The sequence below is a fragment of the Acinonyx jubatus genome, chromosome A2 (assembly GCF_027475565.1).
Source record: "Acinonyx jubatus isolate Ajub_Pintada_27869175 chromosome A2, VMU_Ajub_asm_v1.0, whole genome shotgun sequence".
In the NCBI taxonomy this organism is placed as follows: domain Eukaryota; kingdom Metazoa; phylum Chordata; class Mammalia; order Carnivora; family Felidae; genus Acinonyx; species Acinonyx jubatus.
In genome coordinates this window covers 105,858,447-105,885,464 of record NC_069383.1, presented here as the reverse complement: position 1 = coordinate 105,885,464, position 27,018 = coordinate 105,858,447, and the positions used below count along the sequence as shown (strand labels likewise).

Sequence of the window (27,018 nt, the reverse complement as noted above, 5' to 3'; positions counted from 1 at the left end):
GCTGTAACAAATCAGCATAAACTTAGCAACATAAAACAACACAACTATTGTCCTATGGTTCTGTAGTTCACTCTTACGAGGTCTCACCAGGCTGAAATAACTTTGGCAACACTGCATTTGCTTCTGCAGACTCAAATAATTATTTGCTTTGCCCTGCTTGTCTGGGGTCCACTTCCTTCATCCTCAGCGCCAGCAATGGAGGGTTGAGTCCTCACGTCTCATGGCTGTCTTTTGCCTCCACTTTCAATGAACCTTGTGATGCCGCTGGACTCACCCAGGTAACCCAAAATAATCTCCCTAGTTAATAGCAACCTTCATTTTCCTTTGCTCAGAGCTGGAGACCAGGCCTCTCCCCCTACCATTTTTTTGTGGTTAAGGATGTCATACTAAGAAAGGAAGAATTTCAGAATGTAATCAGGGTAGTATTGTGAATAAATCAGATTTCCCTGAATCTAGCCAAACTTGTTTTCTAAAAAAAAAACCCAAAAAACAAAAAACCTTTCATAGACCACAAGGTATGTGAATGTCACACACCAGCACGAAGATCCTCCTTTCCACAGCCACCACTTGCTGGCCCATCATCTTTCATTGATCTGCCCCATCAGTGGTCCATGCCCCTTCCTTTCAAAACCTCACAGAAGAAACCCAGAACTCACAGACCTACTGGCATAACCAAGATCCACTTGACTGTGTCTGTAGTGGACAGACTGGAAGCCTGCTCTGGTTCTTAGCTGTAGTCTTCTGCCCTCCCTCAGCCCGGGCTCCAGCAGAACAGCCACAGTCCCGGCCACAGCCCTTAGTCCCCAGGCGCCCCAATCCAGAGGTCTGCGTGGCTAACAAGTTCCAGGGCCACCTCTTTTTCCCTGTGTTAATTCTCACCTAAGAAAATTTTAAACTAGGAGCACCTGGGGGGCTCAGTTGGTTGAGCACCTGACTTTGGCTCAGGACATGATCTCGTAGTTTGTGAGTTATAGCCCGACACTGGGCTCGCTGCTGTCAGCCTATCAGTACAGAGCCCGCTTTGGATCCTCTGTCCCTCTCCCTGTTCCACCCCTGCTGGCACTCTCCCCAAAGTAAGTAAATATTTTTTTAAAAATTGAAAACTAATTTTAAGTATTCAAAGAAATTTTAGAGAAGTCAGTTACAGTAGTTCACTTACTGGACTGTTACACAACCATCCAGAATCAGAAACAGGAGAAACACTTAATTTTAAATATGCTTACACATATTGAATGACAAAGCCTAGAAAACAAACTTGCATGTGTTTTTATGATTAAAAACATGAACACATGTGGAATAGTATGGGATGCAAAGATTTAGTTCTGTGGGTCAAATAATATGTTAAATGAACAAATGCATGTAATAAAACCATGAAAGAAAAAGCCAAGAATGGGCAAGTTTACTACAACAGGGGGACAGTGTACTAAGATCTGTTAAAGATTCCAAGGGCCAAGAAACAGGTAGTTCATCTGCTTGCGCGATTCCCTGCTGATGGGCCTGCGTGGCCGACCTCTGTGAGTGGCTGAGCAACTGCCCTGTCCGTCCCACACCCATGGACACCCATCCGGCCAAACCCCTGCAGAATGAGGCCACACTGAAGCCCACTGTGGGACAGCACGGGAGCCAGCAAGGCCAAGGGCCTTTCTTCCACTTCCTTTCGTGCCTCCCCTCTGCTCACCACCTCTTACTTCATTTCAAACACAGCTACTACAACACATTTTATTTCACTGGAAAAATCTGTGTGAAGAACCAAACGTGGCTCCTGCGAAAAAAACATTTACCACGGCTTAAATCAAAGTGAAAAGAAGAGGGTAGGAGGGCCCCGCCGGTGCTAGCTCTGTGACTGCCTCACTCTCAGAGACCCTGCGTGATGGAAATCGCAGGTGCCTCAGGGAAGTCTCTGCCCAGCCGCCTGGGGAGGCCGTGAGAGCACCTATGATGTCTGTGAGCTGCTGCGGCCCTTAAAACTGTTTGGAGAAACAGCGTAGGGGAAGCTGCATGGGTGTTTTCACCTAGTCAAACACAGGCAGGAACACTTCAACTAGGAAGTAAAATATATATAATTTATCAAAAAATAGTTCTAATATATAGAAAAACATTGCAATTCTCTGAGGCCTCTGCCCCTTATTTACATTCACAAAGCCACTGAGCAAACCCAGGACTAACAAGGGAATAGGGAGGCAGGGCCGCCCCTGGCCGGGCGTTTCAGCTGCCTACTGCAGAAATAGAAAGAGAGAAATTAAAGGGGTAGCAGACACTTTTTCACTTGCTCTTTTTGTGCCAGGATGGGGGGGAATCCCTGGATATAAAAGACCCAAGACTAAGTCCCGGGTCAGTTCCGACTCCAAACAGACCCCAAATGGACCTTTGGAAACTCAGACCAATGTCCTGGGTCCTTGAGAACCAGTGTGCACAAGTGGCTGACGTGAATGCTTTGTTGCCATGGAAACAATGTGGCTTGTGGTCTTTTTTCATTTTTTTTCCCTCAAAATCCAGGTGGAGAAGTTATCAGGTGGGGAAAGTACCAAAAATTGATGTGACGGGAGGATCGGACGGAGAGGATACTACACCAGCTTCTTGGCCTCAAAGAAGCTTTTGAGGTGACGCATCTGCCAGATTCCAGTGAGGATGAGGATGACCGTCTGAGCAATTGACCACCACAGGACCCTCTGGTTGGTGCTCTCGCTGGTAAGACGGAAGCGCTCCTCACGATACTGCGCAAGACAATAGAGGTGGGTTAGAGGCACAGGGGAAACGTCGCCGGCTATTGTTAGGCTCCTCCCTCCTGCACAGGATTGAACTTCAGGACCAAGTGTCTTTTGAAATACCGCCCCTGATCCCACTGGCAGTGGCCCCAGGGTGGCATGCTGCCCTCCGCAAGCATCCCTGCTGGGCGGGCAACAGCTACTGCTAGACTGGGGACTGTCCTCTCTTCGCTTGGTCTACAAAGCTTGAAGACAGCTATGGAGACCGATACTCCCCCGTGTCAGCTGATCCCCCAAGTAGGAGAGGCCCCAGGCAGAAACTTCAGTAGGCACAGAGGGTACAAAGGTCAGTAGCCATGTCCCAGTACAGTCGCGTGCTTACCCTCTGGTAATCCTGCTCTTTCTGGATCTGCTCCACCTGATCAAGCAGCTGTCGAGCTCGGAGCTGCAGTTCTGTCAGTTTATCCTTGGCGGCAATCTCAGGGTAGTTGTTGGCATGCTCCCCACCCTGGATGTCTAGGTGCACACGCTACAAAGACACGGGGTGAGCGCCCCAGGGTCCTAAGGTCAGAAACCCTCTGAGGTTACAGTGTCTGAGCCCAGGGGGCCTCCGACTCTGTTCCAGGCTACAGAACCTCCTCTGGTCCCTGGCTGTGGGATAGGAGTGCTGCGTCTGTCTCCCTGTGACCGTGTCACAAAGTGTCACAAACAACAATGGTCATGAACTCAAAACTTGACAAAATCAAACTCAAGATTCTGTGGCCAAAGAGAACATTCTCTTACCAGTCTGCCGCCAGCAAAGAGGGACATCCTGGTGGAGTTGGAATGCAGGCAGATCTGGTGGTCACCAGGAGTGTGAGAAGTAAAGGTGAAGCGGCCCTCCGAGCCATACTGCCGGGACAGCACCACCTGCAACAGGACAGAGAGAGCCCCTACCTGTACTGTCACCTGTCCCAGGGCACGCTCACGTCCTCTGAGCTCCGCGCGTCCCAGACAGCTCTAGCGAAGGAAGCCCGACGGAGTCTGCAAAGCGCCCCTGCCCCAGCCTGAGCACGGCCAGCGGTGGCCCTACCTTGCCTTCGGGATCCTTCACCTCCACGTGCATGCCCAGGCCCGGGGTCGAGGGCAGAAAGACTTCCTTCTGCTTGTCCCACATCTGGGTGCGGTAGTTCCCTGCGGAGCAGACAGAGCCGTCACGACCCGCCTGCTCCGCGCGACTCCCACGCTCCGCGGGGCGCCGTGACCGCGTCTGGGGGACACGCTGGGCCCTGTCCTCCCTCGCCCCGCCTGACCGATGACCATGGTCTCGTCGGGGATCTCCTCGATGAAGCAGCGCTTCTCGGTCTCGCCGATGTGGAAGTAGAGGCCCCGGGCGCCAGCTGCGCACAGCGCGAGCAGCAGCAGCGCCAGTTGTCCCATCGCCCGCCGCCACCCGCCCCGACACCTGCCAACGAACGCCCTCGGCCCGCCGCGCATGCGCGCGCCTGCGCCCCAGTCCCGGCGCCGCAGCGGGGCCAGACGCAAAGTGCGCATGCGCTGTGACGCCGTCCCTGCGTCCGTCCGGGTCCGCGGGTCTTCCAGGCCGTGCAGCACGGCCGAAGAGGAGAATGCGCATGCGGGGGACGCCCGGGGCCCCTTCCCGCTTCCCCGGAGATGTTGCTCTCCTTGACATCTACCTAGCGCGCCCTCCTGTGCGCACGCGCACTCCTGCGCCCCACTTCCAAGAGACGCTGCGCAGCCGGGGTCGGAGCGCTCCCGCGCTGATTCGCTCGCTCCCCGACTCTTCGCCTGGCGTCGGGTCCCGCCTGCGTGGGGGGCGTCGCGAGCACTGGCCGAGGGCCCGGCCCTGGGGAAGGAGCTGGGGCCCCGTCCCGCGCGGGGGAAAGGGTAGGGGCGGCTGGAGCTAGTGGGGCTCTGGCGTGACCCGCGGTTGTGCCGACGTTTCCCGACCCTTGCGTCGGAGACACTGGCTGAGCGGGTGCGGGGACAGAGACCACGTTGACCGGTACGGGGACTGATGGCGACAAGGGTCCCTTAGTCAAGATTTTACTGGACCCTGGGCCTGCGGGGTGAGATGTGGCGACGGCCTCGTTTTGTACCCGCAGTCCCCGTGGCTTTCTCAGCCTGTGGACTGCTCGCTGTCCCCAAGGTGAAGATTTGGGACGTGCGTGACCTGGATTCGGGCTGTCGGGCCGCTGGGAGGTACACCTGGGGCCTAGCGCGGTTGTGCTGAGCGCCTTCCTGCTAAACACAAAGAAACCCTGCAATACCGTCCTTGCCGAGCTGGGCAGCAACACTCCTGGGGATTAAAGAACGCGGTCGGCAAGGCAAGGCCTCCCAGGCAGCTCTAGTGGGGGAGGCCCCAAAGCCTGTTTTTAAATCTCTCTTCTTCTGAACCTGGAAATTTGGGTTTGGCATGAAACCTCCAGGTTTTTAAATATAGTATGTGGCTCACTTCTGTCTAATGGAACGGACAGTGAACACACTCTGGCCACGTTGGGCAGTCTGACCTCTGGTCAAATCTCGGGCCAGGCTTCGGGTTACAGGACTCTCCCTGCCTGCTGTTGCGGCTCTCCCTTGTCCTTTCGTTGAACGAGCTGGTGCAAACTGGCGAGAATCTGGGCTAGAGAATGAGAAAAACTCAGAACGAGCAGGGCCATGAGGCGTGTTTACATCTAGTAATACCGCCTTCTGCGGGGCAGAGGAAGACGGAAACCAAAGCACACCATTACTGGACATGCAATCACAGCAGAGGGTGCTACATTTTTTATACTTTCCAAACACATAAACATATAAGTTACAGGCAACATTCATATACTCATCACCTGCCTTCAGCAAAAATCAATTTTTGGCCTTGTTTCATTTTTTCCTGCACTTTCCCCCTGAAGTATATTAAGTATATTTTTTCCAGACATCACATCTATTTCACCCATCAGTACTTCAGGGTGTGTCTCTGACAAGGACTTTACAAAATTAAACACAATTCTTTAATGCCCTCTAATACTTGGCGTATGAGAAGTTTCCCCATTGTCTCAGAAAACTTGAGTTTAATCAGGATCCAAACAAGGTAAACCCACTGCATTCATGATAATCTCTTTTAATATGTAACAACTCCCCTCCCGTCTCTGCTGTTGATGATGATGGTGCCATTTATGTACTAAAGCACCTGCATCGTTGGACATTGTGGATCTGGCTGGTTGCATCTTCACATGTCATTTGACATGCGTCTGTCACTGCTACATCCTGTAAACCATTAAATCCAGAACCTGGGAGGGTTTTCAGTAAAACTAAATGTGTGCATACATGACAATCACTACTCCTTTTGAAAGATACTCAAATCGCCTCATAAGACATCCAGTTTCTCTAAGCCCTTTTAACACAGTTCTGGTAGTCTTAAGTGGGTTCCTCACTTTTGATTTTGAGAAATGGAATTTACATTTATAATTTTGTGCATTTTTTAAAGTTTATTTTGAGAGAGCGCACACATGCTCACACAAGGGAGGAGCAGAGAGAGGGAGAGAATCCCAAGCAGACTCCTCCCTGTCAGCGCAGAGCCTAATGTGCGGCTCAAGTTCACGAACTGAACCGTGAAATCGTGACCTGAGCTGAAATCAAGAGTCAGACGCTTAATGGATTGAGCCTCCCAGGTACCCCTTGTGGGCTTTCTTTTCATAAAGACAAACCCTAAACTTTGTCCTAAGTAACGGGTAATCTTAAAGAGACAGCATTACCCACAGGAGAAAATCTAAGTTAGGTAATCTAAATCTAAATCCCCAGGCCCAAAAACTTCTCAAAGGTGGTGTGGCAACTTCTGCCAACACTTACCTAAACTAGCTACCCCCTCACTCAACCAATATCTAAGAGCAGCTAATTGTGCCAGACGCACTTACCTTTTTTTTTTTTTTTAATTTTATGTTTATTTTTGAGAGAGAGACAGTGTGAGCTGGGGAAGGGCAGAGAGGGAGACACAGAATACCAAGCAGACTCCAGGCTCTGAGCTTCAGCACAGAGCCCAATGTGGGGCTCAAACCCATGAACCATGAGATCATGACCTGAGCTGAAGTTGGACGCTTCACTCACTGAGCCACCCAGGCACCCCTGGAGACACACTATTCTAAGCCCTGGGGACACAACGGTGAAAACAAAAATCCTTGTCCTTGTGGATTTATTTTGATTATTGCCCTTCAATAAATAACATATAGCTTGTCAGCTGGAGGTCAGTGTCAAGGGGAAAAATAAAGGAGGGAAGCTGTTAAGGAATGCAGGGGCTGAATGTCATCTGTGTTTGAATCCCTGGAAGCTATGAATGTGACCTTACTTGGGGAGTCTTTCCAAATGTACTTAAGGATCTTGATGCTTATTCATGTGGGCCCTAAGTCCAATGACAAGTGTCTTTATAAAAGATACAGAGATACCCGCATACCCGTAGGAAGGCTGCTATAAAACAAATGTTGGTGAGGATGTGAAGAAATCAGAGCCCCTGTGAGCTCTGTGTGGCTTTGTGAATGGTACAACCACTATGGAAAATAATATGCAGGTACCTCAAGAAATTAAAACCAGAACTGCCCAATGACCCAACAATCCCCCTGCTGGGTAGATCTCTAAACGTGATGAAGGCAGGATCTTGGAAAGGCACTGGGCACGCCCAGGCTCACAGGAGCACTGCTCACAGTGGCCAAGAGTAGAGGTGACCCAAAAGTCCATCAATGGACAAGCAGACGAGAGAGAAAACATGGTATACACACACCATGAAATATCATTCAGCCTGAAAAAGGAAGGGAATTCTTCAATGTTACCACATGGGTGAACCTTGAGAACGTTATGTTAGGTAAGCCTGTCACAAAAGATGGATGCTGTATGATTCCACTTACAAGAGGCTATCTAAAGTAGTCAAATTAGTAGAGACAGAGAAGAATGCTGGGTGCTGGGGCTGGGGGCAGGGGAGGATGGGGAGTTGTCTGATGGACAGATTCTGATTTGCAAGATGAAAGTTTTGGAGAATGGTTTGACAACACTATGTCACTGAACTGCACACTTAAAAAGAGAGAGCTACACAGAGAAAAGGAAGCAGACGTGTGATCACAAAGGCAGACGCCGCAGGGGTGTGGCCACAAGCCAAGGAATGGCTGAAGCCACCAGAAACTGAGGGAGAAACAAGCAAATCTGTCCTAGAGCCTCTGGACGGAGCACAACTCAGCTGACATCTTGATTTTGGACTTCTGCTCTCTGGAATCGTGAGAGTAAGTTTCCAGTTTGCTTCATTCATTCATTTATTTTTTGGTTTTTTTTTTGAGAGAGAGAGAGAGAGAACATGAGCAGGGGAGGGGCAAAGAGAGAGGGAGAGAGAGAATCCCAAGGAAGACCTGCATTGTCAGCACAGAGCTCAATGCAGGGCTGGAACCCATGAACTGCGAGGTCAGGACCTGAGCCAAAATCAAAAATTGAACGCTTAACCCACTGTGCCATCCAGGCGCCCCAATTTCTGTTGTTTTAAACCACCATGTTTGTGGTGACTGGTTATGGCAGCCACAGGAGACCAACGTAGAAGGTGTCTGGTTAGAGGCAGGGTGGGGTACAATGGAGTGGACAAAGAAGGATCACCAAGAAGGCGCCATGGGAGAGAGGCCCTCGGGGGCAGGTCACATGGATACCTGAAGAAAGAGCAAGAGCCCCAAGGCTGGTGTGGGGTGTGAGAAGGTTAAGGGGGCCAGTGTGGCAGGAGGATTAGGTGTGGGGGATGGGGTATGAGAAAATGAGGTCATAACTGGGGGTGGGAGAATCGGGTGGGCCTGTCAGGCCACTTTAAGGACTTTGGCAAACAAGAACCAAGAGCCTGTAGGGGATTCTGAGTGAAGAATACCTTGATCTAATTCCTATTTTAAGATTTTCATCCTGTCCAGGCAGCAAATGATCACTGCCAAACACAGGCTCATCAATGGATCAAAGGATCAGAATGTTGTTGTAAGTAATGGTTCATCTAAATCAGGTCTTCTGTCCTATCTTCCAGTTCACAGGAAACTCAAGAGTTCAAGGGCAGTGTGAGGAAACAATAAGGAAGTTCAGAAGCTGGAGCGAGTGGTGTCTACCTTCTAACAACTGAAGTCAAGAGGAGATAGAAATGTGGGGCGGGGGGGGGGGGGTTGTACTTGAAAACTACTGAAAGGAGAGAACTAGAGATGCACAATGACAGAAGGTGTGTAAGCCGTCATGGGACCCGTGTGCTAGCATATCTGCCGTGACCTGTGCCAACCGCCCCGCCACCCCCCACCCCCGTGTCTGCACACCGCTCTGCCTGTGAAGAGGTGGAGCGCGTCTCCGCCCACAGGGACCTCCACTGGCCGGTGGCTTGTCCTGCAGACTCAGTGCATGCAGCAGTGCAGGGAAGCTGTGTGGGCCCTGGGCCTGAGCCCTCCTCAGAGGACTTGTGGCTCCTGCTTCCCCTCCCTGGGAACCCAGGAGGTATAAGGCTCAGCGCACCCCAAGCAGCCACCAGTCACTGGGAGGACGCCGTGTTGGGATACTCCCGTCCCAGGGCGGCTGCCCTGGCCAATGCCACATGGAACAGAGATGCGCCATCCCCACCAAAACCATGCTTCACAGTTTTGCAACTGGCAAAGCGAGGATGTGCTCTATGAGCTGATACAGAAAGACACCTGTGATGTATTCCTAAGTTAGGAAAGCAAGGTGCCAAAGAGAGTAGGGAGTGGCTGGAAAACACTGGAAGACTCCATAGAAGATTCCAGCATTAGTAGTCACTTAGAGTAACACGAGTATTCAGCCAACACACACTGGTATGGATGTACAGGTCAAAATATAGAAATACTTTCCGGGTTGCTGAATGGCCACTCCCCGAGCCCCTGGATTCCCTCCACCTCTGGTGTCTACCCCAAGATGATAAATCCAACAAATACAGAGCTACCCCTGGCAGGGATGGGATCTGGCAGGTCAGCAGGCATTGAAGTGGATGGTGACAGGGTGCAAGAGAGACTTTGCAAACTGGACCTTTTAATATCTTACTCATTTCTGAACCATAGGAGTACGTCCCCTATATAATACAATAGAATTTAAAAACTAAACTGCAGCTACCACCACCCTCAATCCATTTGATGGACTTAAGCTGCTGTCAATCGCTAGCTTGTTGGTTTGTCCTAGAATGTCAGCTCTGTGACAACACAGTTCCTGCCTTTCTCCTGAGTTCACCTCTTATGCCCAGAACCTAAGGCCAGACTGGTATAAACACCTGTTGAACGACTGCCAGAAGTATACTTTATAAGAAAGCACACTGAGCAGAGGCCAGAGGATGCAGTGAAGGCAGTGCACAGAGGAAAAATTTATAGCTGTAAATGTCTACATTAAAATCAAAGCGGGGCGCCTGGGTGGCTCAGTCGGTTAAGCGTCCCACTTTGGCTCAGGTCATGACCTCACAGCTCTTGAGTGCATCAAGCTCTTGGCTGTCAGCACAGGGCCTGCTTCAGATCCCCTGCCCCCCCTCAAAAATAAATAAACATTAAAAAAAACTAAAACCAAAGACATCAAATCAAGAGCCTAAGCTAACGCTGAGAAACTAAAGAAGGAAAAACAAAAAAACAAAAAACACTAAACCCAAAGCTAGCAAAAAGAATAAAAATTTAAATAGAGATAAATAAAACAGAGAATAGAAAAACAATAGTCAATGCAAGCAAAAGCCGTTTCTTTGAAAAGATCAACAAAATTGACAAACCTTTAGTTAGACTGACAAAGAAAAAGAAAGAAGACCTCAGTCACTAAAATTAGAAACGGGAAGCAGAGACATTTCCAACGACTTTTCAGAAATAAAAAGGAGAGAATACTGAACAACGTCACACCAAGTAAGGTGATTTAGAGGAAACTCCTAGAAACACACAAGATTAAGAAGAAGCCCAGGACCAGATGGCCTCACTGCTGAATTCTACCAAATATTTAGAGAATTATCACCAATCCTACTTAAACTCTCCCAACAAACTGAGGAGGGAACACTTCCTAACTCATTCCATGAGGCCAGCAATACACTGAAACAGAGAAAATACCACAATAATAGAAAATTAGACCGACTTCACTTAGGAATATAAATGAAAACACTTCAACAAAATACTAGCAAACCCAACATATTAAGAGGATTATACATCACGACTAAGTAGGATTTATCCCATGCATGTGAGGGTGGTTGAACATAAGAAAACCAATGTAATAAATCACAGTAATAAAATGAAAGGGAGAAAAACACATGATTGCCTCCACTGATGCAGAAAAGGCATTTAACAAAATCAAACACCCTTTCATTATCAAAAACACTCAGAACTAGGAATAGAAAGGAACTTCCTCAACATGATAAAGGACATCTGCAGAAATCCCATAGCAAACACCATTTTCAATGACGACAGACTTAAAGCTCTCCCCCTAAGACCAAGAACAAGACAAGGATTCCCACTTTCACTGCTGCTATTCAAGATTGTACTGGGTGTTGCAGCCAGATCAATCAGACAAGAAACATAAGGCATGCAAGCTGGAAAGGAAGAAAACGTATGTTCACAGATGACATGATCCTATGTATGAAAAAAATCCCAAAGAATCCAAGAGAAAGTTACCAGAGCTAATAATGAATTCAGTGAAGCTGCAGGCCACAGTATCAGTACACAAAAATCAACATGCCAGTAATGAACAACCAGGAAAGGGGGCTAAGATGGCAAGTCCACCTACAAATGCATCCAAAAACACACACACTAGAAATAACCAAGGTAAAAAAGGCTTGCAGATGAAAACTAAAAATAGGGGCACCTGGGTGGCTCAGTCGGCTAACCCCCCAACTTCAGCTCAGATCATGATCTCAGGGTTAGTGAGTTCACTCTGTGCTGACAGCTTGGAGCCTGGAGCCTTCTTCAGATTCTTTGTCTTCCTCTCTGTTCCTCCCCTGCTCACGCTCTCTCTCTCAAAAATAAACAAACATTTAACAAAAATTTTTAAGAAGAAAACTAAAAATATAGCTAAATGAAATTAACACAAATAAATGGCAAGAGCCCATGGACTGCAAGACTTGATCGAGTTAGGATCTCAGTACTACCCAAAGTGGTCCACCAATTCAGCACAGTCCCTATCAAAATTCCAAGTTGTTTTTTTTTTTTTTTTGCAGAAGTAGAAAATCCTTAAATTTATATGGAATTAGAAGGGGTCCCAAATAGCCAAAACAATCTTGAAAAAGTGGAATAAAGTTGGAGAACTCACACTTAAGGAGTCCAATACTACAAAGCTACAGTAATCAAAACAACGTGGCCGTGGCATAAAGACAGACCCACGGAATAGAACTGAAGAGTCCAGAAACAAACCCAACTTATATGGCCAACTTATTTTCACAAAGGGTGCCAAGTCTATTCAACGGAAAAGAATCCTCTTTTCAACAGCCGGTGCTGGAACAGCCTGAGTTCATAAGAAGCTGGACCCCTACCACACACCAAACACAAAAATTAACTCAAAATGGATAAACCACCTAAACATAAAAGCTAAAACCAGCCAACAGGCACTTGAAAAGGTGTGCAACATCACCGAGGCACAGGAAAGGTGCTGTTGGCTACCAGCCGTGTAGGGGGGGTGGGGAGCAGGCACAGTAGGTGAAGGGGATTAGACCTAGACTTTCGGTTATAAGCTAACGGAGCGATGGGGACGTAACGTACTGCACAGGGCTATGGTCAAAGCCGTTTATACTCTAGCTCTCTATTTCTGCCCTCCAAAAGTGTTGGGCCTAAGGTCCGCGACCTGTGGACACGGGGACAGGGGGGTGGGGGAGGGACGTGCAGACCCGTGCCCGGGAGAGGAGGCTTCCCGTTGGCAGCGGTCAGCGCGCAGAGCTGCGCGGGGCTGACCTTCCCAGCCGGGGGTCTGCACGCCCTGCCACACTTCAGCAGTACTGCAGGTCCGCGGGATCCCGCTCCGAGACCGGGCAACGTCCCCCGCCCGCGGCCTCCGAGGAGGAGCCCTGCACGACTTCCAGCTCGGAAGAAGGGGCACGCACTTTTCCTGTCTTGCCAGGACTACGACCCCGCGGAAGGCTTCTGGGGGGGGGCGCAGAGCAGAGTCCAGCGCCCCGCCGCCCCTGCGAAAAGCCTTCACGTCCACGACGGCCTCAACTCCCACTCGCGACGCCCCGAGGCCTGCCGTCCAACTGTCTCCTTCCGCTCCGACCACGCCAACCCAGGCCGGGAGCCCACCGCCGGCGACACTACTGGGCACGCGCAAAACCCAGCGCTCAGCAGCACCCGAACCCGCCCCGCCCACCACAAGCCACTGGCACGCGCTGCAGCAACGCCGGCGCGGCTCTATGACGCTCAGGCGGCAGGGGTGGGCCTTCTCCTCCGGGGGCGGGGCTGCGTACTGACGCAACACGCCGGGGCGGGGTCAAGAGTTTGGTGCCCCGGAGTGGGGTGTCGGCGCCTCATTCGGGTGGAGCTGAGCAGAGGACAGGTAAGCGCGCGCTGCCCCCGGGCCTGGCCCGGTGCGAGAAGACCCGCGTCTTTGGGTAGGAGGCGGGGGTTGCAGCAGAGGGCGAGGGCGCCGCGTCCTCGTTGTCACTGGCGCTGCGGTGACAGGGAGTGAAGCCGGATGGAGCAGGGCTGACGGAGGGAGGTGGGCGGGACGGGACCTGACGGACGGGCGTGACAGCCATTGGCGCGGCGAGCGCCGCCTGACAGGCAGAGATTGGCGGGTGCGGGCGCGCGCGGGCGTCGCGGGGGGCGCGGAGCGACGCGCGATTGGCTGAGGCGGGCGGGGGGGCGGGACGCGCGGCGGATGTGAGGGAACGGGCGCCAGGCCGGGGTGACCCCCAAGGTCGGGGAGGCGTCACGAGGCAGCCTCCGGTCTCTGTCTTCTGCGCGGACGGAAGGGTGGCGCGCCCTTGACGGGACGGCTTGAGGGCGCCGGGCCCGTGCTCCACGCCAGAGCCTGTGCGGGGTCCGCCTCTGTTCTGGCTGCGGGCGCCGCTGGGGAGACGCCCTAGAGTGTGTTTACCCTGCTCAGCCCCCCTCGTGCTCAGTACGCCTCCTCTGGACTCAGTACCCCGCCACACCCATCCTCCCCTGTTGCTGGGGAGACGCCCTTGAGCAGACTTCCCCCGGCACCCTGTATATTCAGGACCCATCTTAGTACCCCACCACACCCATCTTGCTTGCACGGCTAGGGTGATGTCCTCGAGTGGACCAGCACCCTATGTGCTCAGTACCCCGCCAAACCCATTGTCTTTGCACTCCTGAGGAGATCTCTGAGCATATTTGATGTTTGCAGCACCCTGTGTACTCAGTACCCTGTCTCACCTATCTTCCCTGAGCCCCTGGGGTGACAGTCGAGCAGAGCACCCTGAAGCACCCTGTACTCAGTACTTGCCCTATGCAGTACCTCACCACACCCATTTTTCTCCCTGTGCTCCTGGGTTGACACCCTTGAGTCCTTAATTTCTTCAGCTCCCTGTGTAGTCAGTACTCCTCCATCCTCAGCACACTGCCACACCCATCCTCCCTGCACTCCTAAGGTAACACCCTGGAGAGATCACCCTACAGCACCCCATGTACTCAGTACTCCTCTGCCCTCAACACCCGTGTAGTCAGTACCCCTCTGTCCTTAGCACCCCACCCACCACACCCATCCTTCTCCCTGCACTCCTAACTAAGGTAACACCCTGGGGAGATCACCCTACAGCACACCCTGTACTCATTACTCCATAATACCCCTCCTTCTCCCTGTGCTCTCAGGGTGACACCTCCCAGCATCACCACCCCACCACATCCATTCTATTCCCTGCGAATCTCCTTGCCGCACCCCTTGGTATTCATCCTTCTTCAGGAGGTTTGATAGCCCGTGTTGAGGTGATGCACATTTCTTGGAGCAGCATGCTAGTCCTGGCCGCCTCCCCTTTGGGAAGCTGCCTGACAGAAGTGTAAGCTGTACCAGAATGTAGTAGAAAACTTGCAGCATGGGGGGGAGAGGTGTGATGTCTGTCTTGGTGCTCCTCCGTGCCTCGTTCTGCAGTCCTGTCCTGTGAAGCAGGGACTGGACGCTTGCTGCCAGGCTGACAGCTCTGAGCAGCTTCAGGACAAGTGGCCTGGAATGAAACCTTGTTTGCACAGTGGCGGGGGCTACAATAGTCAAACCGGTGTTTTTGTGAGGACACACTTCATATGAGAACATGCAATACTATTCTAGCTTTGCCAATTAGCTGAGGATCGTGGAACGTTGGAGAAAGATCAGAGTTTCCTGATGATGAAGAGTGCTTTCCACATTTCAGTTTTTTCTTTTACACACACCTCTATGGAGACACAGTTCACACGCACTGTGCAATTCACTCATTTAAAGTATATGACTAAACAATTTGTAGTGTATTCACAGTTATGCAACCATCACAGTTCAGTTACTTTTAAAACCTAATTTCAGGGGTACCTGGGTGGCTCAATTAGTTAAGCATCTGACTCTTGATTTCAGCCCACATTGTGATCTCACAGTCATGGGATCCAGCCCCAAGTCAGATTCTGTGCTGACGGCATGGAGGCTGCTTAGGGTTCTCTCTCTGCTCTTCCTCTATGTGTGCACGCTTTCTCTCTCAAAATTAGTAAATTAAAAAAAAAAAAAACTAGTTTCAGAAACATGAATTTCTGTTGGTTTCATTTAAATTTGCACAGTTTATTAAATGGCAAATATTTGACATATTTATTAAATGCATATCACATGTATATCATATGTTCATGTATCTGTGCTTATGTGCATATCAGATCTACTTTTAACTGGTCTCACTGCCCCATTAAAAAAAAATGTACCGTCTACCTTTTAAATTTGTAGATAGTTTTTTATTTGGGGATAACCGTATAATTATTGAGATATGTTTTGAGAATTGTACACATAAACATATTACATGCAGTTACAACAGATAGTACAGAGAGATCCCAGTGTTCCTTTATCCCGTTCTTAGAGTGATAACATTTTGCAACAACTATAGTATGATATCACAGCCAGATAATGGCACGGATAACAGTGAAGATATGGACTATTTCCGTAGTCACAAGGATCCCTCCTGTTGCCTTCTTACAGCCACACCTGTTCCCTCCTGCCTCTGTGTCCTTAGCTCCTGGCAACTACTAATCTCTCCATTTCTATGATTTTGGCAAACAAAGCATGTTATGTAAAGAGAATCACAGTATGTAGCCTTTTGGGATTGATTTTTTCCTACTCATGATTCTCTGCAGGTGCATGCAGCTTGTCGCCTGGATCGGTAGTTCCTTTCAGGCTGTGGATGTACCACAGTTGACTCATGCAATAAAGGACGTCTGAGTTGTTTCCATTCTCTGGCAGTTATGAATACGGCTGCCATAAACATTCATATGCAAGTTTTCATGTGAACATAAGTTTTTGTTTCTCTGGGACAAATGCCTAGGAGTGCAATTACTAAGACATAGAGTGTTTGCGTTTTTACTGTTTTAAGAAATAGCCAAGTTTTTCCAAAGTGGCTATACCATTTTACCTTCCCACTAGTAGTGTATTTGAGATCCACTTTTTCCACATCCTTGCCAGCACTTCAGGATGATACTGTTTCTTTATTTTAGCCATTTTAATAGACGTGTAGTAATGTGTCATTGAGGTTCTAATTTACATTTCCCTGATGGTTAGTGACGTCATACATTTTCCCATGTGCTTCCTTGCCGTCCATATATCTTCTTGAGTTATGCCTTTTTTGGGGTTTTTTACCCATTTTATGATAGATTTTTTTTTTGTGTAATGTTGAGTTTTGAGAATTCTTTATAATCTCCAGTCCTTTGTTAGACACATGATTTGCAGATATTTTTCTCCTAATCTGTAGCTTATCTTTTTATTTTCTTAACAGGATCTTTTGCAGAGGAAAAGTTTTTCATTTTGATGCAGTCCAGCTTATCAATTTTGCATTTTATGGATCATGCTTTTGGTGTCAAAATTAAGGACTCTGCTTAGCTCTAGTTCCTGAAGGGTTTCTCTTAGGTACTTTTCTGTAAGTTCCATAGTTTTGTGTTGTGCTCTTAAATCTCTGATTCATTTTGAATTAATTTCCATATAAGGTGTGAAGTCTAGTTTGAGGTGTTTTTTTGTTTTATTTTTCAGGTGGGGTTGGTTGCCTGTGAATACCATTCATTGGTTGCCAGCCAATACCATTTGTTGAAAAGACTTCTGTTGAATTGCTTTGGCATTTTTGTCACAAATTTGTTGTGTTTATGTGGGTCTGTTTCAGAGTTCTCTGTTCTGTCCCATTGGACTTTTGGTCCATCGATACCTCATGGTTTATGATTACTGTAGCTATATAATCTTGAAATTAGGTGGATTGGGATTTTGATAGGAATTGTGTTGTGTCTATATATCAGTTTGGAGATGATCAAAATCTTTCCCGTGTTCATTGTTCCCATCTATGAACAGTGTGTCTTTCCATTTATTTAGATTTTTTTATTTCTTTCATCAGTGTTTTGTAGTGTTCAGCATACAGGTCCTGCACCTGTTTTGTTAGACTTACACTAAATAATCCTTTCTAACATTTTTTTTTTCTTTAGAGAGAGAACATGTGCATATGAATTGGGGGAGAGGGACAGAGGAGGAGAGAGAAAGAATCTCAGGCTCCATGCTCAGCCTGGAGCCTGATGAGGGACTCAATCCCACAACCTGAACCAAAATCAAGACTTGGATGCTAAACTGATAGAGCCACCCAGGCACCCCTGATATTTCTTTTTTTAAAAGTTTTGGTTTTCTTGTGTTAAGAGCATATAGAAATGTTAATGATTTTTGTATGTTCGTCTAGTATTTTATGATCCTGCCAAATTCACTTGTTGGTTCTGTGATTTTGTAGATTCCTGGAAATTTTATATGAAGACAACCATGTCCATATGCAAACAGTTGTAGTATTCTTCCCTAATCTCTAATCTGTATGCTTTTTAGTTTCTTGTTTTTCGTTTTTGTTCTGGCTGCCGTTCTCAGTACTGTGCTGAGTAGCAGGCATAAGCATAGACGTCCTCGCCGGTGTTGCTCCCGGTTTTAGAAAGAAGTATTCAGAGGGGCGCCTGGGTGGCTCAGTCGGTTAAGCATCTGGCTTCGACTCAGGTCATGATCTCGCGGTCCGTGAGTTTGAGCCCCGCGTCGGGCTCTGTGCTGACAGATCGGAGCCTGGAGCCTGTTTCAGATTCTTTGTCTCCCTCTTTCTCCTCCCCTGTTCATGCTCTGTCTCTTCTCAAAAAAATAAATAAACGTTAAAAAAAAACTTTAGAAAGAAGTATTCAGTCTTTCACTGTTATGTATAATGTCAGTTGTAGGCTTTTGTGGATGTGCTGTATCAAATTGACATTCCCTTCTGCTACCGTTCTGAGGGTTTTTATCATAAGTAGCTGTTGAATTTTGTGAAATGTTTTATCTGCGTCTATTGTTATCACGTGATTTAAAAAAATTTTTAATGTTTATTTTTGAGAGAGAGAGACAGAGTGTGAATGGGGAAAGGGCAGGGAGAGAGGGAGACACAGAATCTGAAGTAGGCTCCAGGCTCCAAGCTGTCAGCACAGAGCCTGACATGGGGCTCAAACCCACAAACTGTGAGATCATGACCCTGAACCGGAGTTGGACGCTTAACCGACTGAGCCCCTCAGGTGCCCCTCCTGTGATTTTTCTTTTCTAGCTTGCCAGTATGATAGATTATGTTGTTTTTCTGAATATGGAACCAACCTTACATTCCTGGAATGAGCCCCACTAGGTCATGGAGTATAATTGTGTTTATACATTCCTTGATTCTATTTGCTGAATTTTGTTAAGGATTTTCTTTTTCATCTGTACTCATGAGGAATATTACTTTGAAGCATTTTTTTTTTGTACTGTCTTTGGGTTTGGTTTCAGGGAAATAACAGTTTCATAAAATGAATTGGTTTCTCATATTTTCTGGAGGAGATTGTGTAGGATTGGAATTAATTAATCTCTGAACATTTGGTAGGATTCCCCAGTGAAACCATCTAGGCCAGAAAATTACTTTTTTAAGATTTTTAATTATACATTACATTTCTTCAATAGTTGTGGGGTTGTAAAATCATTTTATATTGGGTTAATTGTGGTAGTTTGTACTTCTGCCAAATTCCTCTATATACTTGTGATCTAATGTCTAGCTGTTCTACCTCTTGTTGAAAGAGGGCATTGGAAGTTGGAAGTCTCCAATTATAATTGTGGGTTTGTCATCTTTTTAGTAGTTTGATTCACATATTTTACCCTTACGTTGTTTGATGCATGCAGTATCTTCTTAGTAGATTGACCTGTTATCATCGTATAATGTCTCTGTCTCCAGATTTTCTTGGCTCTGATGTCTACTTTGACAACATAGCACTTCTGCTTTCCTTTGATTAACATTTGCATGATATGTAATTTTTCATCTCTTTGCTTTTTATTATTCTATATAATTTTGTTTGAGTTGAGTTTCTTGTAGACATGCATATAGGTGGATCCTGTTTTATTCACTTTGCCAATCAGTGTCTTTTAATTGCTGTAATTAGATCGTTTTATGTAATTGTTGGTATATTAGGAGTTGAGCTTGTCATTTTTTTTTAATGTTTATTTATTTTTGACAGAGAGAGAGAGAGCATGAGTGGGGAAGGGGCAGAGAGAGAGGGAGACACAGAATCCGAAGCAGGCTCTAGGCTCTGAGTTGTCAGCACAGAGCCCGAGACGGGGCTTGAACTCAAAGACTGTGAGGTCATGACCTGAGGCCAAGTAGGACGCTCAACCAACTGAGCCACCCAGGTGCCCCGAGCCTGTCATTTTTTTAATCTTCTTTATTTTTTGTTTCTCTGCTTTCTTTTTCCTGACTTCTTGCAGATTATTTGAACACATGTCAAAATTCTACTTTTACTTATAAACGCTGATTTTGAGAATGTCTCTTTATATGGCCTTCTTAGTGATTGGCACGGTATTATATGTACACAATTTATCACAGTCTGTTGGTGTTACCATTTTATCAGTTTGAGTGAAGTGTAGAAAGCGTGCCTCCATTTACATTTCTTTGCCCTCCCTCATTTCAAATTGTCTCAAGTATTACCTCTACGTATGTTTAGAATCACATCAGACATATTGCAATTTTTGCTTCATCCATTATACAGAATTAGAAGATTCAAGAGAAGAAAGAAATTATATTTACCCATATGTTATTCTTTGTTATTTCATGATGTTGGAGGATTCTTTTTTTTTATATAGTATGGTGTAGATCTTTCTGTACATCTGTACATATGTGTATGTGTAGTTTAGGATACTGCACTAGCAATCACTGACAGGCAAAGAGATACACTAAGCCAACAAGAGAGATAAAATGGAATGATAAAACATACTTAACACAAAAGAAAATGAGAACAAATAGAACAAATAAAAAACAAAAAACAAGATGATAGATTTAACCTAAACCATAACAAAAATCACATCAAATGTAAATGTTCTAAAACATGATTCATTAGGTAATTAAAAGGTGGAGATTTTAAGATTGGATAAAAAAGCAGGCATGAGGCTCTGGTCAGCTGACGTAACCACTTAGATGTTAGATAGTCTTGTTAAAGGAGGATTCCTCATTTTATCATTTCATTTCTGTTTAGAGAATTTCATTTAGCCATTCACTTAGGTAGGTCTGCTTATCGTCTCTTAGTTTTTCATCATCTGAGAATGTCTTGATTCCCTTTTCATTCCTGAAGAATATTCTCACTGGACATAGAATTCTGGGTTGACAATGATTTTCCTTCAGCACTTGAAACGAATTGTGCCACTTTCTCTTGGCCTCCATAGTTTCTGGTGAGAAATACGCTGTTCAAATTGTTTGTAGTTTTCAAGTTTGATTAGGGGGGCACCTGGGTTAAGCGTCCGACTTCAGCTCAGGTCATAATCTCACAGTTAGTGAGTTCGAGCCTCATGTCAGGCTCTGTACTGACAGCTCAGCCTGGAGCCTGCTTCTGATTCTGTGTCTCTCTCTCTGCCTCCCCCCCTCTCTCTCTCTCTCTCTCTCTCTCTCTCTCTCTCTCGAATAAACATTAAAAAATTTTGGGGGGGCGACTGGGTGGCTCAGTCGGTTGAGCGTCTGACTTCGGCTCAGGTCATGATCTCGCAGTCTGTGAGTTCAAGCCCCACGTCGGGCTCTGTGCTGACAGCTCAGAGCCTGGAGCCCGCTTCAGATTCTGTGTCTCCCTCTCTCTCTGCCCCTCCCCCATTCATGCTCTGTCTGTCTGTCTCTCTCTCTCTCTCTCTGTCAAAAATAAACACTAAAATTTTTTTTTAATCAAGTTTGATTATAGTGTGTCTTACAGTGGATTTCTTTGGGTTTATTCTTTTTGGGGTTCACCCAACTTCTCAAATCTTTAGGTGGTTGTCTTTTGCCAAATTTGAGAAATTTTTGCCATTATTTCTTTGAATACTCCTTCCACCCCTCCCTTTTTCTTTTTCTCTTGAGATTCTGATGACATTTCATGTCATCATTAATATGATGGCATTCACATTCATCATTAAATCTTGTATGATAGTCCTACATGTCACTGAGATGCTGTTCATTTTTCTTTCAGTCTGTATTTACTGTTCAACCTGAGTACTTTTTTTTGTTCTTTCTTCACGTTCTCTGAGTTTCTTCTGTCCCTTTCATTCTGCAATTTAACCCATCAGATTTTTTTATTTTGGTTATTTTTGAGTTCTGAATTTCCATTTGGTTCTTCTTTATGTCTTCTCTTTCTTTGTTGAGGCTTTTAATTTTTTTTTTTTTTTTTTTTTTTTTTACTTGTTTTCAAACTTGTTCATAGTTGCTCAAGGAAGTGTTTTGAGGCTGGGCTCCTTTAAAGTCTTTGCCAGATATTTCTAACAGGTCTGTCTTCTTGGTGTCCATAGATTGTTCTTTTTTGTTTTGGTTGAGATCACCCTGCTTTTTGATGTGATGAGTGATCTTTGGTTAAATTTTGGACATTTTGGGTGTTCTGTATGTGAGACTCTGGATCTTAAATGTCTGAACACAGGCTTCTGCTGACACTGTTGGGCGTCATTGGGTGCTGCCTCATTACTGCTGGGCAAGGGTGGAATCCAGGCTCCCCACCCAGCCTCTTTGGTGTCTGCAGGGAGGGACTCCTTGTTATTGCTGTGTGGGTGAACGTTCCCCAGTAGGCCTTTGTGATTCAACCCTGCGTGGGAAAGGAGGGGTGCTGCCCTGTTGCTGAGGGCACAGGTGGACTGCAGGCCCCTTCCTGGCCTCCATGGACCTGCTGGGGGTCATCCGGTGGGGATGGAAGCCCCGGATCTTCTCTGACACCATCAGTTGGGGTAGTGGTGGGCCACAGTGTTTTCTGTGGGGTTAGCCGCAGGCTGCAGTAGAGCAGTTATTGTCTAGAAATGTCTGTCCTTTGATCAGAGAGAGCAGGGGCTTCTGTTTCTATCGGTCGGCATTTCTGGATTGCCAGCTTCTTCAGCACCTAGTCTGGGATACATGAGGCAGAAAGAAAGTTGAGGACTTGATGCTGTATCTTTTCAAGCCCCCAGATCCCTTTCCACTCCTGTTTTGTTGGGTTTAAGTGTAACGTCTTGTTTCTTTAGCTGCATTTAGTGAGAAACAAGTCCTTTATGTGCCTTTAAAATGTTTAATAAATATTGACAAATAGCCTTGCTTTAATAAATACTTAATCATTTATACTCTGGTCATTGAAGGATGCCTGCTTGGCTGCACCCCAGAGCACCGCACAGTGGCAGTCTGGGTGAAGGCGCCCCGAAACCTGGTGGGGGTTCTGACCTCGGAGGTGGAAGTCTCTCCCAGCAACCTGGTCAGTTGCCCACTCCATGGTAATCTGGGAACCTTGCACCTTGGGAACTTGGTTTTTAAGAGAGATGAGTTGGTCTTTTTCCTGCCGGTAAGTCGTAATTCTTTAGTCATAGAACACTTTTAAAGTGTGCAAAAGTATTTTCACTTCTGCATCATAATCACAAAAAGCGATGCCAGGGAGCACCCCTGATGGCAGAAGAGCCTAAATGCAGAGCCTGCGATGTGTCTGAGGCTTGCACAGCAATGTGGTCACTTTGCCCGTGTGTCCTGTGGGCTGACCATCGTTTCTACCTGGTACCAACAAGAGTCCTTTGCACTGAAAAGTGGTCCTCACTACCTCCCTGTCCTTCAGTTTGTTGCTGGACGAGTCTTCCCAAGTAAAAGACTTGAGTTCTTTGAGATTGTCTGCCAGCGAGGGGACAGTTGATATCTGTGCTCTCTGTGCACGTTTCTGTCTGTGTCCAGCTGCGGGAAGTACGGTAAAGGTGGCCGTGCAGGCACGTAGCATGCGTTGTCTTCTTGATTCGTTACCTGAATCTTCCTGCATCCAAAACCGTAACAGAAGAGAATGGGGAACGTTTTCAAGATAAGTTGTTATGCTTTTAAAACTGCTGTCCAGTAACATGCACAGGGAACGATCACATCGTGATCGCGTGCTCCTTTCCTGGGACTCCTTTCCTGAGGAACTGCCCGGCCTGTGCTGGTTAGACCTTGCCTCTCTAATTGCACCCCTGCCCAGCTGACGTGACCCTGATAGGCATCAGGAGTCAGTTTATCTCTCCACTCTGTGTACGGGGAGGTGGCCTTGGGTAAAGTGTATGCCCAGCTGGGGAAGGTCCAGGCACAGATAAAGTCCTGTCTAACATCAGCATGTAGGTTCTGAGGGGCAGTAGATTGAACCCTTAAAAACAAAGTTTGCTTTGGTTTGTGTTTATCTTAAATGTTGGTTTTTCAAGTGGACAGGTTTAGACCTACGTCTTGAAATTATGGGTCACAAGTAGTGTCACTTTGATACTGGTAGACTCACTTTTATTTTTTCTTAGACATAGTTCTTTTTTTTTTTTAATTTTTTTAATGTTTATTTTTGAGAGAGAGACAGAGTGTGAGTGGGGGAGGAGCAAAGAGAGAGGGAGACCCAGAATCTGAAGCAGGTTCCAGGCTCTGAGCTGTCAGCACAGAGCCCGACGCAGGGCTCGAACTCATGAACCACGAGATCATGACCCGAGCTGAAGTCGGACGCTTACTGACTGAGCCACCCAGGCGCCCCAGACATAGTTCTTTTTGAAACAACTTTTGGCACAATTCATATACCATACAATTCACCCGTTTAAGTTTTACGATGGGGAATTCTCCAGTATGTTAGAAGGTTGTGTAACCATCAGTATAATCTAGTCATGGAGCATCTTCATCGCACCACCCCCCCAAACTAAAAAACTGCACACCCATCAGCAGCCATGTGTGCACTCGGCCCCACCCGCCGGCCCCCAGCCCTGGGCAGCCACCCGCAGGCTTTCTGAACGTTTTATAGGAGTGAAATCACACAGTATGTTTTCTGTGGATGATTTTCTTCACATTCTCGAAGTTTGTCTGTGTTGCAGCACATAACAGTATTTCCTTCCTTTTTATTGCCCACTCTATTACATTTTGGGGCTAGTATGAATAATGCCACTGTGAACACTCAAATACAAATGTTTGTGTACACATATGTTTTCGTTTCTCTCCTTTATGTATCTAGGAGTGGAATTGCTGAGTCATATGGTGACTTTCTGTTTAACTCTTTGAGGACCTGCCAAACTGTTTTCCACGACGGCTACACCAGCTTCTGTTCCCACTAGCGGTGCAGGGGGCTCCAGTTCCTCCACGTCTTCAACACTGATTTTCTCTCTAATTGTACCTAGTCTCCTTGCGTGAAGTGGTCTCTTACGGTTTTGATGTGAAGTTTCCTAATGAATGATTATTTCGAACAACTTTTAATGTGCTTATTGGCTATTTGTATATCTTCTTTGGAAAATTGTTCATATCCTTTGTTAGATTTTTGATTTAGTTATATTTCCCTTTACTATTGAATTACAAGAGGTGTTTTTTGGGGGTCGCCTGGGCAGCTCAGGAGGTTAAGCATCTGACTTCGGCTCAAGTCATGATCTCATGGTCTGTGGGTTCGAGCCTTGTATCAGACTCTGTGCTGACAGCTCAGAGCCTGGAGCCCGCTTCAGATTCTGTGTCTCCCTCTCTCTCTCTGCCCCTCCTGCACTCACATTCTGTCTGTCTGTCTCTCTCTCTCTCTCTCTCTCTCAAAAATAAATAAACATTTTTAAAAAGAGGGTTTTTTTTTCACGTATTCTGTACATAATCATATGATTTGTACATATGTTTTCCTATTGTTTGTGTTTCCTCTCTCTTGTTGGTGTCCTGTGACAACAAACCGTGGCTTTTATTTTGATGAAGTCCAATTTATCTGTTTTTTCATTTGTTTGTACTTTTGATATCCTAACTAATAATCCATTACTTGACTCAAGGCCACAAAGATTTACTCCATTTTAACTTGGAAATTATGAAACTTCCAAGGGTCTTACAGTTTTTTAGTTCTTCCGTTTGGGTCTTTGATCCATTTTGAGTTAATTTTGGGTATGGTGTGAGATAGGGCCCAATTTTGTTCTTTTATTTGTGGAACCCCACTTGTCCCAACACCATTGGTTGAAAAGACTACTTTTTCCCCATAGAATTTTTTGGCACCTTTGTGAAACAGAAATACTCATCCAAATGAAAGTCAGAACACTTGGACTTCTGGGACAGCCCAAAGGTTTCATGAAACTCTTTGAACAATTGAATGTCTCTAGCAAAGAACACGCTATTCTTACAGTTGACTTTGGAATTGGAAGGACGGAAACTGATTCTTCCAAAGTCTGAATGTAACCCCAGGGTCTGCTCTGGATCCATCCGATAGTGGACAGAGAACAGCTGCTCCTGGTTACCCTGGGGTGGAGGTAAGGGGTCCCGAGCGATATGCTGACAGACAGTCTTTGTGATGAGTCATCTCGAGGGAAGTTTGATGCTTGCAATCTGTCCCGGTCATTGCGCTGGGCAGCAGATTCTGTGACTGCAGACAGCTAGAGAACACGGTTCATTTGCACGTGGGATTGGAAGGACAACTTTGGGTGGAACAGAAGAAACGAGTGGTTTTGTGATTGTCAGTGTGGTCCTTGTATAATTGGGCACCACGGCAGCTGAATGATGACAGTGAATGGAGGTGAGACTGCTGTGTTCCTGGAGGAGAGCCTGACTCAGAGACGGTTGCGTGGTTCTGGAGGTCCAGAGGGCAGCAACACCAGAGGGGAGACATGAGCACTTTCCTCTGGACATAAATAAGAGAAAGAAGACTGATGTCCAGAGCAGCAGGCATGCTTTCTGCCGTCACTGTGTGTGAAGGTTCTGGTCTGCCTTGACATGTTTGTGAATGAGCGAGGGGCGAGGGGCCGGGAGACCCGCCGGCTGAATGTGGAACGTGCGACTTGAGTGAAAACAAAACACAGGCTACGATTGCATTCTGGGGCCATGTTCAAAATACATGGCCTGTCTATCTTTAAATTTTTTTTTTTAATTATTTTACAAAGAGAGCACATGAGTGGGGGAGGGGCAGAGAGAGGGAGAATCCCAAGCAGGCTCCACGCTGTCTATCAGCACAGAGCCCAACAGAGAGGGCTTGATCCCACAAACTGTGAGATCATGACCTGAGCTGAGATCAAGAGTCGGATGCTTAACCGACTGAGCCACCCAGGCACCCCCGTCCATCTTTAATTTTCAATGGGCAAGTTTTCATTTGTTGTTGGTTTTCAGAGCACATGTTCTGCTTTTTCCTTTTTTTTTTTTTTTTTTTGAATTAATTAATACCTATACTCAACGTGGGGCTTAAACTCTCAACCCTGAGATCAAGAGTCACATGCTCCACTGGCTTAGCCAGCCAGGCACCCCCCCTGCTTTTTCCTTTTGCTGACCTGTCTCTTCCAAGCCACAGAGCCGGCTGGCTACCCTCTCCATCACAGGCCTTATGTGTACTCTGATCGTGTTGGGGCCAAGAGGAAGAGTTCTTGTAAACAGTACAGAGGGTAGTTTACTCAACATGTATTTCTGGGGAATTCTCAGCACATTTCAGAGCTTGGATCTCCCTCCGGTAGGTGGGGGGTGGTGCGTGACTCCAGCCAGGGCACCTACTTTGAGGCTCTGGCGTGAGTGATGTGTTAGGCCAGCAGCACACGGGGCAGCCCTGGGCGGGGGTCTGCGGTGAGCCTTGCCTCCCGCCCTCCTGGGGTCCCCGGGGTCTGAATAGAGGTGCCCCTGGGCAGCTAGGATTCCTGGGAGGAGGACGGCATAGGGCCCCTGCCCTCAGACACGCAGGGTTCTTAGACATGGCTGCAAGTGGTTCAGGGTACCCTGGGAACAGTCTGGCTCTCGCATGGTCTGGTGGATACAGCCGCTTCTTTTGTAGTGTGGCTGTGTTGGACAGGTATACAC

General features: G+C 47.1%; 2 protein-coding genes across 5 annotated transcripts in view; one reads left to right on the top strand and one right to left on the bottom strand.

Moving 5' to 3' along the window:
- Window positions 1-1,363: 1,363 nt before the first annotated feature.
- TMED4 (transmembrane p24 trafficking protein 4) lies at window positions 1,364-4,253 on the bottom strand. The gene is made up of 5 exons (XM_015064543.3): window positions 3,998-4,253; window positions 3,778-3,878; window positions 3,489-3,614; window positions 3,088-3,234; window positions 1,364-2,714 (listed from the first exon to the last, which is right to left on the bottom strand). Exons 1-5 carry the CDS (start codon window positions 4,236-4,238, stop codon window positions 2,565-2,567), a joined length of 765 nt encoding a protein of 254 aa, XP_014920029.3. The 5' UTR covers window positions 4,239-4,253; the 3' UTR covers window positions 1,364-2,564.
- An 8,789-nt stretch (window positions 4,254-13,042) lies between these two features.
- The window catches only part of OGDH (oxoglutarate dehydrogenase), a 64,609-nt gene continuing 50,633 nt past the window's right edge, over window positions 13,043-27,018 (top strand). For 3 of the 4 annotated variants that reach the window (XM_027046053.2, XM_027046051.2, XM_027046054.2), the window contains exon 1: window positions 13,044-13,175. The gene's annotated coding sequence lies outside the window, so the exon portion shown is untranslated. Of the gene's footprint in view, window positions 13,176-27,018 lie in introns of all 4 variants that reach the window. The other variant, XM_027046052.2, reaches the window with a different exon arrangement.